The following is a 19,173-nucleotide window of genomic DNA, read 5'->3' on the forward strand; positions in this document are numbered from 1 at the left end:
CTATAAAGTAATGGAGAATGACGTTAATATTAAAGCATCTGATTCCAAGAAATACATTGTTCCCTGTAATCATGTAACATTTGTATAACATAAAAAAAATAAGCGAACTCCTGCAGTTCTCCGTAAAAGCTGAACTCCCACTGGCTTCAGTGAGAGCCTTGACTAAGGCAGGACCACAGGGTTTGACTCATTTCCATCATCTATCACTTCATTATCACAGCAAGGCCAGCTGATATCTTCTCTAGACTCCTTATTTTGTCAGGCTCAAAATGGTTTTCTATGGTGTTGCTAAATATCTGTTCAGTGAAGCTGGCTGGGATCTCAGGTCACAGGAGGAGACCCTGCTTTACGTTTCAAAGGCCAAAAAGAAATCAGCATTGCCTTTAATGGACCCTGCATAAATACAAAAGCCTGTGGCTGCAATCATTAAAGTGCATGAGTGACAGTGCAAACAGCTGCGCTGCATCTGCAAACTACAAGTGGCATTTTAACCAGGACTTAGACAAAACTTGCGTGTTTCAGCCAACATGCTTATGCCAGCCTGCGAGAGCTCGAGAGTTCAGCCAACATACAATAAATACCCTGATCTGGCAGATTTGAGCCACAAAAGGGTTGCCTCAAGCTCACCACAGTCAAGAGGATGATCCCCAGCACCCTGGCCAGCAGGAGCAGAGGACATGCAAGCTCGGTCCTTCAGGCACTACCAGCGGGGGAAACCTTTGCTCAGCTTTATGGCATGAAGAGCACACACAGGGGATCCCCTTAAGGCTTGGAAGAGATAATTTGGCAAGTAGGCTGTTAAAGCAAACTAGGAGAGGGTCTGGTAGAACAGGTGTCCTCCTTAAATCACAGAATTATAGAATCACAGACTGGTTTGGGTTGGAAGGGACCTTAATGATCATCTAGTTCCAATCCCCTGCCAAGAACAGGGATGCCACCCACAAATTCAGGCTGCTTGGTGCCCCACCCAACCTGGTCTTTAACACTTCCAGGGATGGGGCTAAACTTAGTGGGTGCCTGCCTTTGGCACAGAGCATCCTTCCATGCCTGCTCTGAGTGCTTTGGACTCAAGACAAATTCTGCCATAACACTTTTTTTCTGTTTAAAAGAACTTGAAAGTTGTAGCAATGTTTCTTTTATATTTATAATAAGTAGAGGCATCTATCACTGCTTCTACTTTTCATTCTAATCCCTTCCTTTACTCTGAAGTTCTTTCAGACTACTCTATTTCAGGCTCTCTTTAAAAGAAATCAGTCTCACACAATCTCCATGCAGCGAGTGGAAATTAGACACTTGCCCTTCTCTCTGCCCAGCTTTTAAAGTTCAGGTGATGTGAAAATCTGGGACCAAACAACATGTTTCCTTTAGCTTGCATCTGTTTACCACTGCTGAGAGAAAAGATTAGCAGGGACAGTGCTTAACCTTGATGAGAGGGGAGGCTGCACTGCTGCTGGACATGAGCACTGTGTCACTGAAGAGAAAACAAGTCACAATTACTTTGGGTTACAGCAAGGACCTCATTTCTGCTGACCCCACTCTCCCTTTGCCATGAAGCTGCAGCACAGCTGAGAGGTGAGATGTTTCTTCCTTCACTGACACAGACACTGCCAGTGCTATAAATTGTAATTTTGGCACATCATCCACCAAGGGACATGCAGAAATGTTTTGTCTCCTGCCCTACTGCAGAAGAGGAGTGGGGATTGTAGTGCTGCAGCCCTCATCTTCCCAGAAATGAAGAGATAATTCCACATCTTGTTAATTCATAGCAAAACCAAGTCAGTAGACCAGGCAATGCCTGACAGCTCTAGCAAGGCAGTTGGCACTAGCAACACATGGGTGAACCTCAGCAGTAGCTATTTTCTGAATATTGCTCTTTCTGAGCAGAGTTCTCTCCAAATTTTTCTCATTTTGATCATTTTGAGATCTGTGTATAATCCCCTTCAATACAAAACATTTCCTATGGCACAAAAAATCCACGGTGGATTTGCACAGAAGAGTGAATAAATCTATTCAGAAGAAAGCAGCAAGGACTAAACTCAGAACTTAACAGCTAGAGGCACACCACAAGGAAAACTTGTTTTCAAAATGATCCCTAAGCCAGCTGTCTTCCTCCCAAAAAGCCTCTGGCTTATCTCCAGGCCAAGATTTACAAGAGGATGGTGGATTTGCAAAGCTAGAGATGGCCAGGCAGTAGGGCATGGACCTTTGCTAAGTTAAAATGGGCAGCAAAAAGTTCCCTGTAACTTCATTATGATTTGTGTTGGCTCAACACAGGAATAATTAGCAGGAGGGAGAGGAACAGCTTGTAAGTGTATCAGACATCTTGTAGTGGGAGGTTTTTTTTAGAGCCACAGCACAAATTTAAGAAAAAAAATGTGAAGGTAAGAAAACAATGTAATCTATTCAGCTAAAGGCTTTGCACTGAAAAAACATCCTCAAACCCGGATTTGTATGAATTCTGTTATGAGCTTCTGTAATTGGACACATATTTTTATTTATTAGGGGGACTTGGGGAAATAACAGATGCAATGCTCCCCTGAAGGGCCAGGAACTGCCTCTACCCCAGCGCTGAAGTGACTCCAGAATGCTCTTAGCTCTTGGGGACCCCACAACATGTTAATCATGTTTACCCTGCTTACATGTAAAACAGCATTTCAGCACAAGCAGCTCATAATACAAGAGGGTTCCAGTGCTTCCTCCTGCCCCTACTTTGCTCTACAAGCTTGGCTGCCTAATTCTCCCTGTGCTATATTGGAGCAAGAGCTCCATCTTCTGAAGAAGCAGAAAAGAGCCCAATCCAGACTGCATTCCTGAGGAGTCAGTGGTACAGTGTCACCTGCAGTGTGAAGTGACCAGCCCATAGAGGAAAGAGAATTGCCAAATGCAAAGGTACTGTCTTAAAGTTAATTTTCAGAGTGCAAGTTGCTTATGGCTATAAGGACATGTCGCTGAAAAGCTCTAGGAATAGCTCTAGGAAATAGCAAGAAAACATCCTACATCATTCTGCAATCGAAAAGCTCTAGGAATAGCTCTAGGAAATAGCATGAAAACATCCTACATCATCCCACAATATTGCCTGGAGTGCACGTAAAATTAGAACCATGCCTTGAGACTGCAGGCACGATCAGCAACAGCAGAAGAGAACAGAATTACCTTCACAGGGAAAACAGAGCCTCAGTGCTGCAACTAAACCGTGGGACACGACTGCAAAGCACCTGGGCAGTGGTGTGGGACTCACAGAAGGAGCTTTCTGTGATTTCACCTTGTGAAATTCTCCTTAGTTTGTACTCAACAACTTTGTAGACCAGTCTGGAGCTGTGAGTCTCTGGCTTTCAGGGATACGACCACTGACAAAGCAAACCAAGGTTCAAAGTTTGCCAGCACCCTGGTTTTGAGTTGCATTCACAGCTGGAGAACCCTCCTGCACAGAATATGGTGGGATGGGATTGCTATACATGCAGGGAAGATCAAGGTAGACATAATTGCATCTTGAAAACAGGGTGCCAGCAAAATTTGAACACTGGTTAGCAAACTACCCTTTACATAAAGTCAGAAAACCTCCAACCTGTGAGATTTGACTGCCCTTTAACAAAGGGGATAAAAAATACCTTCCTGTATAGGAAGGATTTCACTGAAATATACTGGAAAGCCATCAAGAGCTGTCTGCAATTTTAAGCCTTTCAGAAGGCTTCCTTCATGTTCATCAAAATAATAGATTTTGACAAAAAGGAAGTATTTGAAGATAAAACTCCTTGTGAAATTTGCTTCCTATGGTCATAACTAGTGTATTCTTTTCTTTTTTTTTTTTTTTTTTTTTTAAATGGACTAAGTCTATGTGGGTTTCCTGAGCTGTTCCCACCTAAAACCCTGGTCTCCCATTTCCAGTGAACAGCATGGTGATGAGGCAACACATGGAGCGGTGATGCTGCATACATGGCAAGGGCGACAGGTTGCTCTTAAGGCATTTTCTTGTATCATCTGTTATGCTTCCCTACCTATTTCTATGTACATTTACAGCTAGAAAATGTGAAATACGGTTTTCGAGACTAGAAGCCTTCGGCCAAAAGCTGGTAACCTGTTTATTATAAAATTTATCTAAGGATGGGATTAACCAGCAGGCAGCAATGAGGGCAGGAGTGAGGCTGCAGGGATGAAGTATTGCCTTTAGAGTGCTGGGGGTCAGGCCACGATGTCTTTTGCAGCAGGAGGAGGTTTTGCCTAGGTGCCTCCTGTTCACACGGGGTTTGGGCTACAGCAGCGAGTAGGCAAAACAGTCACAGGAATCCCTGGTCAGACTCCATCTCTTCTCCTGGATCTTCTACACAGTGCTCTTGCAAAGAAATCTACGTTTTTAAATGCTTGGTTTTAATTTACTAGAGCCTAAAGTCTCAGAAATGTCTTAAGTGTTAAGAAACAAAAAAAGGAAGCTTAATTTACTACTTTTACAGGCTTTTTGGAGTAGCTGCTTGCTTTTCTATTTTTCCTGCAGAGGCATATGCAGCCAGATTTAGTACACCAAGTGTAATGCAAATGGCTTAAGAGACCTGATTTGAGATATGAAATATTTCTGCTAGGCGTGCTATATAATACCTGCAACTTTGGCATTCCGAAATCTGCAGTCACCGACTACTATCTGCAGACTGTGGACAGGAATCCAGCCTTCTTTTCTTCTGTTTAGGTTTTTCACCAACCTTTGAATGACAACAGCATTAGTAAAAGAAACCAACCAACTCAGGAGCAGTTTGATGTGGTCACACTCTACACAACAGGGAGTGCAACCAACAGTTCACTCAAACCAGGGAAGCATTTTAACAGGAGCTGGGCATGCACTTAAAGTATTCCTCCCACCTAAACTTAGGAACATAATTAAAAAGCCTACACTGGGAGCACATCTGCCTTGGGCAACTCTATAGTCAATGGAGAGGAACAGGACTCTCTCTCTCCTTATCCTGCCTGAGACCTCCAGAGATGCCAGTGAGGAAAACCGGGTACTGATAGAGCCAAAGGCAGTTACTTTCCTCACTCCTCTGCTATTCAGATTGGTAGGATGAATTTAGTCAGGGTACTATAAGCAAATTAAAGCCAAGACTTAGGCAGCTGGAAATACTCATAAATGACATCTCTGTCTCACTCATGCAGTAAAATTTGTACAAACAAAAAAAATTGGTGTGAGAAATCTCTGACTGGCACTGGTCGAAATCCCCAGGAGAGGTGAACATTCAGTAAACCTGAGATTATTTGCATCTTGCTTTTGCTATCAGCAAACTGAATTTTGCAAAATGCAGCAGGAGTAAATGATCACTGCAGATCCCTTCCAACTGAAATATTCTATTTTATCCTTTTCGAATTTCCCTCAAAGTGTGAGAGCTGTAGCTGTCAGACAGGAATCCTCCATGGGGCATTCACATCTGTGTATCTATGGGCTAGTGCCTGCACAAATCTGATCCAGGTTCCTGCTAAAATCCCCCTTCCCACACCCCAAACAAAGCATTAGCACACTGCTCTCTCTCCTTCTGAGCCCCCGGGCTGGCTAATGAGAGCCAGTCAGAATCAACCTGGAAAGGAGAGACAGCCAGGAATCTCAGCCAAATTGCTGCAAATCTTGGGAGAGGGAATGCTGCCCTCCCAGACAAGGAGACTAATGGTTCAACAGGCAGGAGGCCTGGGATAGTCATTCCCCAGGCAATGCTCCCAGACACAAGGAGAACCAGCTGTAAGGTGTAAGCTTGCGAGCCACAGTTCTAAATACAACAAAGATGGTCCGCAGTCGTCAACCAGTTTAACACTTGTACAGCAGTTTGAGGGAGGAAAATGTCTTGCAATTACTCAGTATTGCCATTAATAAGCCCAGAGGAACAAAGCCAGGAGCTGGGCTGGGGTGTGCAAAGGGCTCGCACTCAAAGCACCATCTGAAAAGTGGGAAGAGGCGCTGTGAAGATATTGGTAAAACCCACCTCACCCAGACACCCATGGCAAGGAAGTCCTGACATGTTTTCCCAGGATGGCATCTAGTCTTGGCAAGGGAATGAATTCTCCAGCTTTCTGGAATAGTCTAAAACTTAATCAGAGGCTGCAGTGGGTGTATCACCAGGCAAGTGACATTTCAAGGGAATGCCTTGCAGGCTCTTAGAGATAAGGCACAGTAGTCCTAAAATACCTACCACTGTCCCTCACCATCTTCATGCACGAGCTGAATTTCATCTCCGTTTTTCACCAGCAGGTCCTCTGATCCTCTCCTCTTGCAGTCTGCAAGGGCTTTGTATTTTCCTGGAGACTGTGGTAGAATGAAAACCTTATCTTATTTAGCTGCATTTCATATCACGCAGCTGTTATTTCTGACTGCCACGGGGAATGTGACAGAGCCATATCAGCTACATTAATTAAAATTATTTCAAGAAACTGTGGCTGAGACATCTCCTCATTCCCCAAATTGAGATATGGAAATTTTGAGAGATGTGGACAAGATACATCCATTATCCAGTGAAGACAAACAAAGCAAGATGACTGAAAATGGCAGCACCTCAAGCTTTGAGACTATTGCATATCTACTAACCAGCTGGTTCCCATCCTCCTCTTCGGTGTCCGAGCAGTTGGAGAGGTACTGATTACCTGACCACTCCTCCAGCCCCTCACAGATTTCCAGGGACTGAGACATTCCTGGCCAGCCTGCAAGACAACGTGCAGCTCAGTCTGGGGGAACCACAGCACCTGCAAAGCATGCCCTGAAGGGAGGGGAAGGGTCTGTACTTCGGTGGGGCTTGTTCTGGGGGGACACGAGCCCACTGTCCAACATCACCGGGCTGGTGCGCTCTGAGTCGTTCTCTTCTGAGCTTATGGAGGCTCTCTGCTGCTTTCTGAATGGTTGAAAAAATAAAGAAGCAAATCTTAGTTTTACTTTATGAATGAATGAATGCAAACTCTACTAGGTTTTGTAAAATGAAGTCAGAAATAATACTGATACCCCTTAATCTGTGTTTCTATAAAGGTTAAGGACTTCAGTGTCTGGTTTTAATTTTTTTGGGATGGGAAATAAAGTTGCTGCAACTTCTCTACCCCTGAATTTGAGCACTGGTTTTGATCTTTGTCTGCATTTGCCAAGGAGCTGCAGCTCAGGCTGTGCTGCCAGGCTCGAGGGTGACCCTCAACGACCCTGCCCCCAGACCACTGCCAACAAAGGGTGAGTAGCAGCACATCCCTCCTGTTCCCTCCCCAGAGGTCTCCAACAGAAATAGGGAGAAAATGGGTACCCCAGGGAGCCCCCAGTCCAGCTCCTGGCACTCACCCATCACTCAGCTGGGAGGAGAGCGGGATCTGGTCTGTGCCTGAGCCAGGCTGCTGCTTCTCTACTGCAGGGAGGTCAAACACCATCTTAAAATCCATTTTTTATTAGTAACTGTCACACTTGATGCATTACTTTAAAAATTACACCTTTTTTACAACCCTATTGATTTCTCTTCAGAGAAAAACAGACCTATGGACTCTTGCAAAGCACAGACTTAGTTATAATTAAGATGGCATGTTAGCACAAATCCAATATTGAGCATGCTACTGAAGACCATAATATGCTTAAAATTAGGAGTCTGTTATGTATCTTGTTGAATTAAGCCTATGATAACAAACGTGAAATAATCCCCAGGGTAATGATGGCCAAAAAAACATACTTCTGTAATTAATTTTCACACAAGCACCTGGCCTTTACTGCTCCAAGTTATGTTATTTCCCTGTAATGTAAGGCCTCACTCTAGTATTTTGCTACCAGGTTTCTGGAAATCAATTCTCTAGTGAGAATTAGTGGATTTGAAGACTAGCAATGAGAAAACAGGAAAGGTTGTGCTACAGAGTGAATGCCACAGAGAAATTGGTCAAATGTACCTTTTATAAGCTCCTGCTGCTTGAACAAAATTTTTCGTATTTCATTCAACCATGCCATCTTCAGATCTACTGTTTGGGCCTGGAAGAAGAGAAAAGTTCCAGAATTTTAAATTAAGATTTATGAATAAAATCTTACTTTTCCATGTTGTAATTATCTGAAATCCTCATTTTTCCAAAACCACCACTACATTTTAGACTCTTGATCTTTTAAAATTCATGGTTCCCATTACATCCAGGCAAAGCACAGTGGAAATTGTAGACTTATCACTACCATGCAAGGAGAAGAGTGCAAGCAAAAGCACCTGTGTGCATGCATCTTATCTCTTTCACAAAATACCTAAACACTTTTTTACAAAATACCTAAAGGGCCATAACTGACTTTTAAACATATATTTACTTGGCTACATACACTTGCTTTATGAATTTAAGTTGATTACTGTGTTATAACATGGAGGAAAAAAGCTAGGCAGAAGTCTAATTAAAAAAAAAAAAAATCAACTGACAGTATACTCATAATGAGTTTTCCTCTGAACAGCCTTTTAGGCAAACATTTCTCCATCAGAAATTTCAGTTCAAGATGCTACAAATGGAAAAAAAAAATCAAGAAGGACTCAGGTCAGTGGGGCTACTATTCTGTAGATGAGTGAAAAGATTACTGGGAATAACAGGACAGAGGCTAAACCTTTGCTCTGGGGGCAGCTCTGCCATCTTAATTGTGCAAGAGTACATGTGGCCTGTGTCCATCAAAGCACTGGGTCCATTTCCAGCTCAACTCACATAAGGTATTAAGCACAATAAAAACTTTTTTGCAACTACAGGTCTATTTAAAATTTCATCTGGAATCAAAGGGGCAATTCTGTCTCTATTTTTAAGTGACTTTTATAGTTCTGGAATGCACACCAAGGACCAGCCACTGGGACAGATCTGTGAGCACTGACATGGGCAAAGACAAAGAAGAAATGCACGTTAAATGTTCAATAATCCCATTAAGATCAATGGGACACATTCTCTTAACATTGTTGTGAGAATGCACAAATATCCAGATTTTTGAAGCTACAAACCTGCACAACATAGACCTCTTCTCGCCCACTGTACCAGATCTCAAATTTCCGATGATCTCCTTTCACATTCTCAGTTATTCCAACTGCATTCATCTGCAAATCCAAATGAAACAAAACAATTAAACATACTACAAATCTCTCCCTCTTCCCTAGGAATCCAGCCTTTTGGCAGCATGCTAAACCTGTTTTCACCCAATTTAACATATTTCATCAATTTTAATTTCAGTAGCAACTGAAAGTCATTATCTGACTTATCCCCCCTGACTTTCTGTCAGCTTGCTGCATTTGGTTAAGTTTTCCAAAACCAATCAATGGACCTTAGGGAACTTTTCATTTTGGGAATCACTGGAACTAACTGAAGCATCATCTCATACCTCTTTCAGCATGGAATTTTGCAGATGAGGGATATGAAGCTTTATAAATACATGACACATTATTTCTGCCATATTATTCTTTATTTACTCACTAAATTCTGTTTTCCTCTGACAGCAATAATTAAAACCCATTGTGAAACCTTTAGCTCCTTTAGGAGTTTCAGTTCAATGTCTTTTGGTCCCTTGCCATTCCTGTAGTTGTGACACCACCCCAAGGTTTCCAAAAGAAGGGTAAATTTTTGGATATTCAGCCTGAGCTGCCACAAATATGAGAGACAGTAAATCCTGGTCAGAGTGAAGAAATAGAATTTCAATATCCACTAACCTGAATGAACAGACCTTAAATCTGTCTATTCTTGGTTTTCAGGACACACACAGGCTGGAAGCTGAATGCTGCTGTACCTGGGTACCCGTTATCACTGACCACTTTTGATAGTTTGGATGAAAATACCAAGGGCCCAAATCATTCAGGATCTGCACGTTGTGACCCACCTGAATGAGTAGCTCAAACTATGATTAGAAACCAAGAAACTCTTCAGCAACAGAAGACCTCTAACCCCCCCTGCTGAACATGCCATGAAGATGAAAAATGCTTTAATACCTGATATCACATAAACCATTCCCTCACTTAAAGCAGAGTTTGCTGGCAATTTATCACTGAACAAAGGATGGTCAAAAATAGCTCAAGTCTTCTGTGTTTTGAAACAGACGTAATAATAATGGTATCATCTATCATAAATTATTCAAGCAGACTGGGTTAGATAAATCCAGTATAAACACAAATGAAGCTTTAGAAATAACATCTGTTTAACGTTGCTGGTCCTCCTTGATAATATGGGCATCCTCAGATCTTTTGGTCTGAAAGACTATGATGATTTACAGATTAGGTCACATGAACAAATGTTCTGTACCAACATTTTCAATTGTTGGTGCCCGTTTTCAGTGACTATGAACAGCCTCAGGAAATAGGAAGCAAACTGCTCTTAGAATCATAGAAACACTTAGGTTGGAAAAGACCTCTAAGACCATCGAGTCCAACCACTTCCCCAGCACTGTCAAGTCCACCGGTAAGCCACGTCCCCAAGTGCCACATCTACAGTCTTTTAAATCCCTCCAGGGATGGGGATTCCACCACTGCCCTGAGCATCCTGTTCCAGTGTCTGACCACTTTTTCAATGAAGAAATTTTACCTAATATCCAACCTGAACCTCCCTGATGCAACTTGAGGCCATTTCCCCTTGTCCTATCGATGTCACAATGTCTTAGAAAGCTGGAAGAGGCTACATTCTGATTTTATGAAAACTTAAAAAACTCAAAACTTAAAATATATGAAAGCTGTTGGAAGGGCAGACTAGAGAGCACTTCATCCAGTTGCTGCAGTTCCCAGTTCTGTGCATCTTGTTTATTGACAATTTATACAGAGTCTCCCACAAAACTGCCCAGGCATCAAGATATTAGAAATTTTAGATGATCTACTGTGATGAGGCAAAGAAAAAGTGCTAGAAATAGACAGATTTAAGGTCTGTTCATTCTGGTTAGTGGATTTTGAAATTCTATTTCCTCCCTCTGACCAGGATTTACTGTCTCTCAGCTGTTGAATTGCTGCAATGCAGACTGAGGTGGGCTAGTGCAAAGCTCTGGGATGGTGTTCATCTGCATCAGCTTCCACGTGGCACCAGGCAGGCTGATTTACCTGGCATTGCAGTAACCTGCATCCTCTAAGTCACTGAATCTCAGCTGAAGAGATATTTACCACTGGATATTTTGCACAGTATGCAAAATATTATCCTGAGGGGTTCTTTTTTTGTTGTTTTACAGATGCTCCATTACACAGCTTCTACCCGACAGCTTGTTCCAATTCTGAATCCCCAAAAAACATTGTCGCAAAGAAAAGTAATTTCCTGATACTTAGGAATGTGGTTTAGTGGTGGACTTGGCAGTGCTGGTGATGATCTTAGAGGTCTTTTGCAGCCTCAACGATTCTGTGATTCTATGATCATGAACCAAACAAATGCCAAGCTCCAAGAACATGATTTTGCCCTCAGTGTAGCAATTCTCAAAACATATGTGTGCAGATGTAATCCTGTCACATCCATGCATTCTCAAACTCCAACCTCTCAGTGTGTCAACACAAACAACTGGAAAATGAACCCTCTTGAGGCAAAGAAAAACCCTGGACACATTGCCTGGACTCCTGAGCACAGGATTTTCTCCTCTGAGCTGGATTTTTCCCCCCCACACCTCTTCAGTTCTTTCAAAAGCATGTTATGGTAAAACAAGTACTGCAGGGAAAACAAGCTCTCCAGAAAGAAAATTATGCTGTTTGGGGAAAACATTAAGTACCTAAACATATGGCCTGAGATTTGCTTTTAATACACAATTTGTAACGCGCGCTGGAGCTGAACAGACTTATCTACTGTTACCTTGTTTTCTGAATACTCATGGCATCTCCCTCCCCAGACCCCACTGAGATCAGGGACCTGCACCAGCAATCTGCTCTGCTTCCAAGTGCCCATTTTTTTCCATTCTAAGATATACCCATATTGGGGTTTTATTTATTAAGAAAAACAATGCAAAGTACTGAGAAAAAATGCTGATGTTAGAAGTGCTAATCACAAGCAGTATGCCAGAAGGTCTCTTTTAGAGGAGCAGTTTGGGAATGTTATTGATAATAGTTAGCATTTAGAGGCTTGGGACTGTTGTTTATGCACCTCATATTTTGCCATAGGCTACTTTGTCATCTGATAATTGTCCTTTTAGCTGCAGTCAGAGCCTGCTGAAGGAGAAAGGCAATGGGGGAGGAAGAGTTATCACTACATCCTCCTGCCTGGCTGGGAAATAGGGCTCAGGAGCAGCCAGGCAAATCCCTGCCCAAGGGGCCTCCCTGGGGCACAAGGAGCCTCCTTGCTGTCCCAGGTGGGCTGGGGAAGATGCAAAAGACCTCCCCTCTTTCATGCCCTCGCCCACACTCCTGGAAAGTGGACTAGGGGAGGGGGGCAGGCACATTGGTATCCCTGGAACTTGCCCATAGCTCCATTTCCCTGGCACATGCCATCACATACATGAGTCCAAGTCCACAAACTCTACCAGCTGCTGTCTCAGCTGTGGGAGCTCTCAGAGGTTATACAACCAACATCCTTTCATGGGCATGGCACATCCCTATGAGGCATTACAGCAGAAAACAATCAACTGTATCAGGGGAAAAATACTGTCTGGGTCTGCAGAATTACTAGTCTACAACACACATGGCAATGCAAAAGTAAAATGTCCTTACTTTCAAAAAATGCTTAAAACTGTAAGATGAGGTTTTGTCATATCCATCTCCGTGCTCCTCTCGCTTCTTGCAGAAGACCAAGGCTTTCTCATACAGGAACAGATGCCTCTGCATCGGCTTGAATCTGGCAAGATCCTTCATTTTCGTCGGGCCTTTTCGGTGTCCTGTCCAAACGCTGAAAGATCCCTGCATCAACACTTTCCCCAGTTCACTCAGGTCACCCTGGTGAGGGCAGGACAAGTAAAAAAAGAAATAAAAAGACGTCAATTAAAACGTAAGAGGACTCTCCAAACAATGATGGGTGACAGGGCCAGCTCTGTTCCAAGGCATGTCCCTCTAAGAACAGGTCTTCCTGGAAGGAGCAGATGATCTTTTGGGAGTGATGGCATGGTGCCAGGAGAGAAGGAGGGCTGCAGCTAGTCTAGAGAAACTGGGAGAACTAAGAAGACAGGAAAAGCTCCTATGGAAGATCAGGTCGAGGGCTCTGGTTACTTCAGTGGGAGAGGGCAGATGAGATTTGAGCCTGAACTAAGGTGCCAGAAGATGGAATTCTCCAGAAGGCCAGGACTGGGACCAGCAGCTTTGAAAGCCAACCCCTCACCCTTCCCTGAAGCCCTAGGAAAGACAACCACTTCCATGGGAAAGGATCAAAATCAGCCTCAGAGAGTAGTTAGTGAAATGTTGAATGTGAAATGCTATGAAGACACTCCAGGTGAATTATTAGGTCAGCCATGAGAACACTTAGGTGCATGCTGAAAAAATACTCTGGAAAACCACAAGGTGGCAAGTGTGGGCACTATGCAACTCTGGATATGTCCCTTAGATGTGGATATTTTCCAAAACCCTGAAATCAGAGGGAAGACTGTCACCTGTAAGAGCTTCCTGATCCCATTCACTTTGTAGCTATTCTAGAACAGTTTTCAGCTCATACACTCTGGGACACTATCCATTCCCAATGCATCATCCAGTCCTGTGCAAGGGCTCTCATTACTCAATTCTACTCACATCATATCCTGTTATTGAAATCTGATGCATAGAGTCGTTGACTGACTTCAGCAAATCCAACATTGCAACCAGAGCTTCTTGAAGTTCCTGAACTCCATCACAGCTCGTGCTGTACTTTAACAGCTCCTGAAAATAGAAATGGAAGAGCATGTATTTGCACTTGAACAAAGCAGATTTTTTCCACCTCGCCCAAAGTTACCAATGCTCAGCAATTTACACTGAGTTTCTTTTTTCAAATGTCACTGGAAAAAAGACTCCCTCTAAACCACAGTCAGTACAAGGTGTGGAACAGATCACTGCAGGATGGCCCATTTTTTCTGAGTTTCCTTAAGGATGTTGTCAGCTTTTAGAGTAGCATCTGATTTTTTTTTTGTTGTGCTTTCCTGCTTGGTAAGAAATGGGAAATAAGGCTCAGGTTTTTCATTAGCTGCCCATATGTCATGTATGCCCTCAAATGATGTTGCAGCAGATGATCGCCTTCAGCCTGGTAGAGACAAGGCACAGAATTTATAAAATCCAGAGTCTTCAAGTCAATAAATGGAAGACATAATTTTACCACTAAGATAAAATTAGTTTTGTTTCACTTAGAGCTGCATGTGTACTCATTCAAGAGGCTAGAAGGTGGGGTTCAGAAGCTACTACCCAAATGTTATTCCCACCTTACAGAGTGAGAATAACAGCACTGCCCTACCTCAGATGGGGGACACAAGAATAACTGCATTAAAGATTACAAGCACTGTAAACACCTGAGGAGAAAAGAGATACACTAACATAATATATTTCATTCATCATATTCTCATGATCATCCCTGGTTCAGTTTTCTTAGAAGTGCATCTATCATTTTGCATCTCTGAACAGATTCAAACAGTTTTTCTTCCCTTAAAAAACAGCTTGTTAAAAGCACTTGTTCCTTTTTCAGATATATGAATATTGGTCTTCGCTGAAAGTCACTTCAGAGGGCCAAGATAAGCAATATATCATCTAAAGTTTGGTGCTGATTTACAGGTAACCTTTAATTGAAAAAAATAAAACAAACTGGAAAACAAATCTAATCTATCTGCTGATGTCCCTTCAGAGCAGAATATGAAATACCTTTAGAAGTAACTGGTATTTTGTCAGGCGCTGCACTGGTTTAAGTAAATAGGAATCCAGCCCAAGTTTGTGTTCTAATTTTCTTTGGCATTCCTGGAACACAGAATTCAGATTAAGTAAATTTGGCACCAACTATAAGTAGTTATTCCAACACCATGACTGTGGGATTTGCTGACTTTGAAGATTTCATGTCAAAATGTTGTATGGTGCCTAAAACTACAGAAATTTAATACCAACATGTAAAATAATATAATGAATGGATCTGCCTTACACTCTTTGTGTACTAGAAACTCCAACACCTACTTTTGTGAGGTTTCATGCAACGGTAGACAGAATACAACGAAATTGTGGGATGTTGAGGAGGGTGTTTAGGACAAGGGAGTGTCCCAGACAGTGCCTTCCCTGGTGGAAGAAACAGCTCACCTGGAAGAAGGTGCTCTCGGAGCACTGCCTCCACAGGGACTCCGACCGGGGCTTGTTCTGGCAGTACTTCTCATACATCTGGAAATCCTCTCTCTTGTAAGGGAAGCCAAAAAGTAAGTCACATTCATGAACCCAATCCTGCTGGGCAGCCAAATAAGACAAGCACTCAAACTGTAATTTTGTTTTTGTCTCTGCTGCCGACTTCAATATCTAAAAGTGACAGAGTTTGGGTAAAAAAAAGCATGGCTGGGAATCACAGCAGAGTCATGATGGCTGCTCTGCCCCACCTGCTGCTGGCCAGGCACCTCTGCTCCCAGGCTGGCTGCTGGTACTGCAGATCAGGAGCCTCTTACTCAGCTGACACAACTGAGATGTTGCAAAGTGCAACAAATCAGGAGAAACATTGGCCTTTGAGTGTGCTTTACATGTGAAAATGAGTCACTCACCCTGTCTAGGAAACAACATCCCACTCTCTCGGGTGCTCCCAGGCAGTTTTCCAAACTGTGCAGGAAAATTCTGCAAGAGATGGAAGAAGGGACAAAAATGCAGCTGTGAGCAAGGTAAGGTTTGGGTGTTTCATCATTACAGGAAATCAGTCTAATGCAAAGGGGAACAGAGCAGCATCATACTTGTTGTGGAAGTCGTATATCTCAGACATGTTTCCAAAGAGGACATCCTTCCTGTTCCTCAGCACGGGAGGCAGGAGGATGAGCATGGCAGGATTATCCATCTCAGCTCTGTAGCCCTGCAGGATGCAAAAAGGGCTCATCACTCAGTTGGTAAGGCCTTGGCTTGGCATCTCCTCGAAGGCAGATGAAAAGGGGACATGAACAGACTTTCAATACCATCTGCTTTGGTTCAAAGTGCAGTGTACATTTTATTTGCTTATTTTTGTCTCTAAATCACTGTCTTTCAGTCCCTGGGCACATGGGATTGCAATCCAGCAGGGAATGGCTTAGGACAGCTCCTGTGGGGCTGGCAGCGCTGCACAGATGCTCCCAATTCAACAAAGGCAAATCTCAGCCACCTTCTCCTTACTATGGCCTGACTGCAGGGTCTCAGAGGAATACTTGTTCAAGAAGAACACATCTGCTGCTATGACCATGGGAAACAGTCATAGAGTGACAGTGTGTATGTACAGGGTATGCAGTTACACACAACCTCACGAGAACCACTGTAGGAGGTGGCTCCTTACAAAGCAGAGACAGCTTGAGATCAAATACCAAAATCAATGGGCTTTTTGCTCTTGTACAAGACTTGCTGAGCACCAGGGTCTTGCTCTCCTCAGTGCCTCAGGAACTCTGTGCTCTGTGGCTCCAGCTGCCTCTTGAAATCAGGGCTCCCAAACCGGGAGAGACACCACTGCACTACAAATCATTGGGTGGAACTAGGAAACAATGTAAAGCTCCCCAAAGTAACATCCCATCACTGCAAAATCATTCACCAGGTATGGCAAACATCCTAACTGCAGTGTAGGGAAAGGCATGGCCAGAGCTCAGGACCATCACTGCAAAGAGGCCCCCAGCTCAAGTTGGCCCTGCTGGTCACCAAGGACTGCACAGAACAGAGGCCCTTTTAACATGAGCAGCAAAAACGTATTCAGTATGTACAGCATATTTTCTTTGACTTTCCAAATTAATCTCTCACACTCACTATGGCTGGAATCAATATTCCTTATACTAAGCAAGCATTTTATAGTTGATTGAGGATGCAGTAGATGATAAGTATGTGGAAAATTAGTAATTTGTATTTAAACCCTGCAAGCAGGCTTCCCCCTTGAAAGGAAATACTATTTTCAGAAAACTGTCCATTTTTCTCTATCTAGACTTGATGAGCACAGTAATAAATTTTGTACCTGCCAACTGCTTCATCATAGAGAGTGTGGTTTAACAAAAACCCCAATCAGTGCATGTAATTACCTGCAGTCCAACAGATTTTTATCCTGCTTGCTCCTGAGTGAGAGAAATGCAAGGGAGGGGAGCTATTTAACAGCCAACTTGTTTTGGCCATCAGCAAGAGTTATTTTGGAATAAAGTAGAAGTGTCTAGAATGGCAGTATGAGAAATTATAATCTGCTTTCTAAAGAAATGTGCTTTATACGGTCTCAAACTTCACAGTATTGAGACAGAATCCTCCCAAGAGTAAAACACAAACTTCTTTTGTCTCCTAAAGGTAAAAGAAATTAGGGAACAGTTAAAAGAAACAGCTTTTTGTACATTTTTCCCAGCACTGCTAAGACTAATTACCAGTGCTTTTGTGTACAAACAGAAGGCTTCTCCCTCATTCTAGATGAAAAGTTCATCCTGACACCAACTGTTCTTGCAGATGCCTCCAACAAAAAAAACCTAGGGAGAAAACTTGAACATTTATGACTAGCTTGGGATCTGACAGTCTGGTAGAAACCTGCCCCATCACATATTTGCTTAGTTTGACAGAGTGGCAGGTGTTCTTTTGTACAAGTCACTGCGGAACCATAAGGAACAACCTGGAGAAGTCACTCACCGTCAGAACAGTGAAGAGTTCCTCCACATACACTCTCTCAGTTTCTATAAGCTCATTTATGACATGGCTAAAACAAAGAAAAAATAGAAGCATATCATTTTTATGTCTATATAAAACGACCATATAATCAGTGCAGTTCAAGGAACCAAAAACACAGGGTGATCTCCTTAACAACCAACACGTAAAACCTCAAGAGATGACACCCAGGTCAGGTTGGAGGATCTCAGGGGTGGAGCAAGGACTGGCCAGAAATAAACATCATTTTGAGGGATGTAAACGGGATGAAAGCTTACCCTTTTAGTATATCTAAGCTGTCATCACTGTCTGAAATAAAATACTGCAAGGAATTCCGTTTTTCCTGATAGTCGTGCATTACTTCGATCTGGAAGAGAAATGGGATACACTGGGAAGAGCTGCCAGAAGGGCACTGCAGGGGCTGGACAAGCCCAGCCCCTGATGTCAGCATGGGAACTCTTTGGGGAAGGATGAAATATACTTCCTTTTAAGAAATCCTTGTGTAGGAAACCTTAAAAGGGCACAGCATATAATGGGTGGCCAAATACTCCCAGAAATTACTCTGCTACATAAAATCTGAAAATACTGGTAACATAATTCATTAGCGCAGAGACCAGAGAAGAGTTTCCACAGGGGAAATATCTGTGGATGGGGAGATTTCCTAATACATGTCTCTGTTATGAAAAGAACAGGTTCAGGGAATAACACACAGAAAATCGATATCTGTGACTTGGAAAATCAATCCAAGATAGATCTCAGGTGTTGGACTAATCCAACAAAACCACATAGATATAAGAGGATTTGGGTTTATTTGAATATTTTTTAAAGGGGAAAAAAAAAAAGAAAAGGAGAAAAGAAGAAGAGCATCTCCAACTCCAAAGTACAATCGATTTTTAAAGGAGTTTTAGTTTTTCAGTGTATGAAACTCACTCAGATTTCATGAATAATTTTTACCTTGCGAGAACTCGGAGTTTTTCTTGATGTTTTCTTCCCAGGGAGAGAAAGATCAAATGAAAATTTCAAACTGGAATTAAAATCCACACCTTGTGTAGAAAAAAACCACAATTACATCATGTACATCTGTAGCGAAGGAGATGGTTCAGACAGAAACTAGTAAGTCACAAAGAAAAATGTAATACATTTTAAGAATGAAAATAGTTACCTCATACCAATAGCAAACTGACAAAATAAAGGGTATTTATCCCAAACAATACTAATACCAATTAGCACACATCACAAGGTCATAAAGGCCATAAAGTAAAAAGTAATCAGAAAAAAACCCAGAACGTCCATTAAGTGAACACAGTAATCAAAACCTATCAAATTCCCTGAAGCCTGAGTAGATGATAAAAGCAAAAACAGTAAAAGCAAATAAACTACAGAAAGGAACGTCACCTACTCATATCAGCCCTTCCAGAGACAGGAAGAAGTGAGGACTTGCCAGTGGTCCTGCTTAGAGACTGCCACTGGGAGGAAGGGAACAGATATGAAGTCAGATGGGAGAGGGACACCAGCTTCTGTTGCAAGAATGACTTTACTCTGGCACTCGGGCTCC

The 19,173-nt window shown here is 42.6% G+C and overlaps 1 protein-coding gene across 2 annotated transcripts in view; it reads right to left on the bottom strand.

The window, feature by feature from the left end:
• The window catches only part of MCF2 (MCF.2 cell line derived transforming sequence), a 57,043-nt gene that overhangs the window by 1,956 nt on the left and 35,914 nt on the right, over positions 1–19,173 (bottom strand). The window contains exons 14-30 of one of the 2 annotated variants that reach the window (XM_051792924.1): positions 18,573–18,661; positions 17,897–17,985; positions 17,604–17,670; positions 15,731–15,846; positions 15,548–15,617; positions 15,102–15,194; positions 14,679–14,771; positions 13,587–13,712; positions 12,582–12,803; positions 8,934–9,026; positions 7,873–7,951; positions 7,283–7,346; positions 6,748–6,854; positions 6,554–6,666; positions 6,162–6,274; positions 4,591–4,691; positions 7–4,343 (exon numbers count right to left, since the gene is read on the bottom strand). In XM_051792924.1, coding sequence (XP_051648884.1) covers positions 4,291–4,343; positions 4,591–4,691; positions 6,162–6,274; positions 6,554–6,666; positions 6,748–6,854; positions 7,283–7,346; positions 7,873–7,951; positions 8,934–9,026; positions 12,582–12,803; positions 13,587–13,712; positions 14,679–14,771; positions 15,102–15,194; positions 15,548–15,617; positions 15,731–15,846; positions 17,604–17,670; positions 17,897–17,985; positions 18,573–18,661 — 1,688 coding nt within the window. In that variant the 3' untranslated portion in view covers positions 7–4,290. Of the gene's footprint in view, positions 1–6; positions 4,344–4,590; positions 4,692–6,161; positions 6,275–6,553; positions 6,667–6,747; positions 6,855–7,282; positions 7,347–7,872; positions 7,952–8,933; positions 9,027–12,581; positions 12,804–13,586; positions 13,713–14,678; positions 14,772–15,101; positions 15,195–15,547; positions 15,618–15,730; positions 15,847–17,603; positions 17,671–17,896; positions 17,986–18,572; positions 18,662–19,173 lie in introns of those variants that run through there. The other variant, XM_051792931.1, reaches the window with a different exon arrangement.

This window comes from Manacus candei, unplaced genomic scaffold (assembly GCF_025592945.1).
Source record: "Manacus candei isolate 608988 ecotype Guabito, Panama unplaced genomic scaffold, ASM2559294v1 h1tg000003l, whole genome shotgun sequence".
Lineage (NCBI taxonomy): Eukaryota > Metazoa > Chordata > Aves > Passeriformes > Pipridae > Manacus > Manacus candei.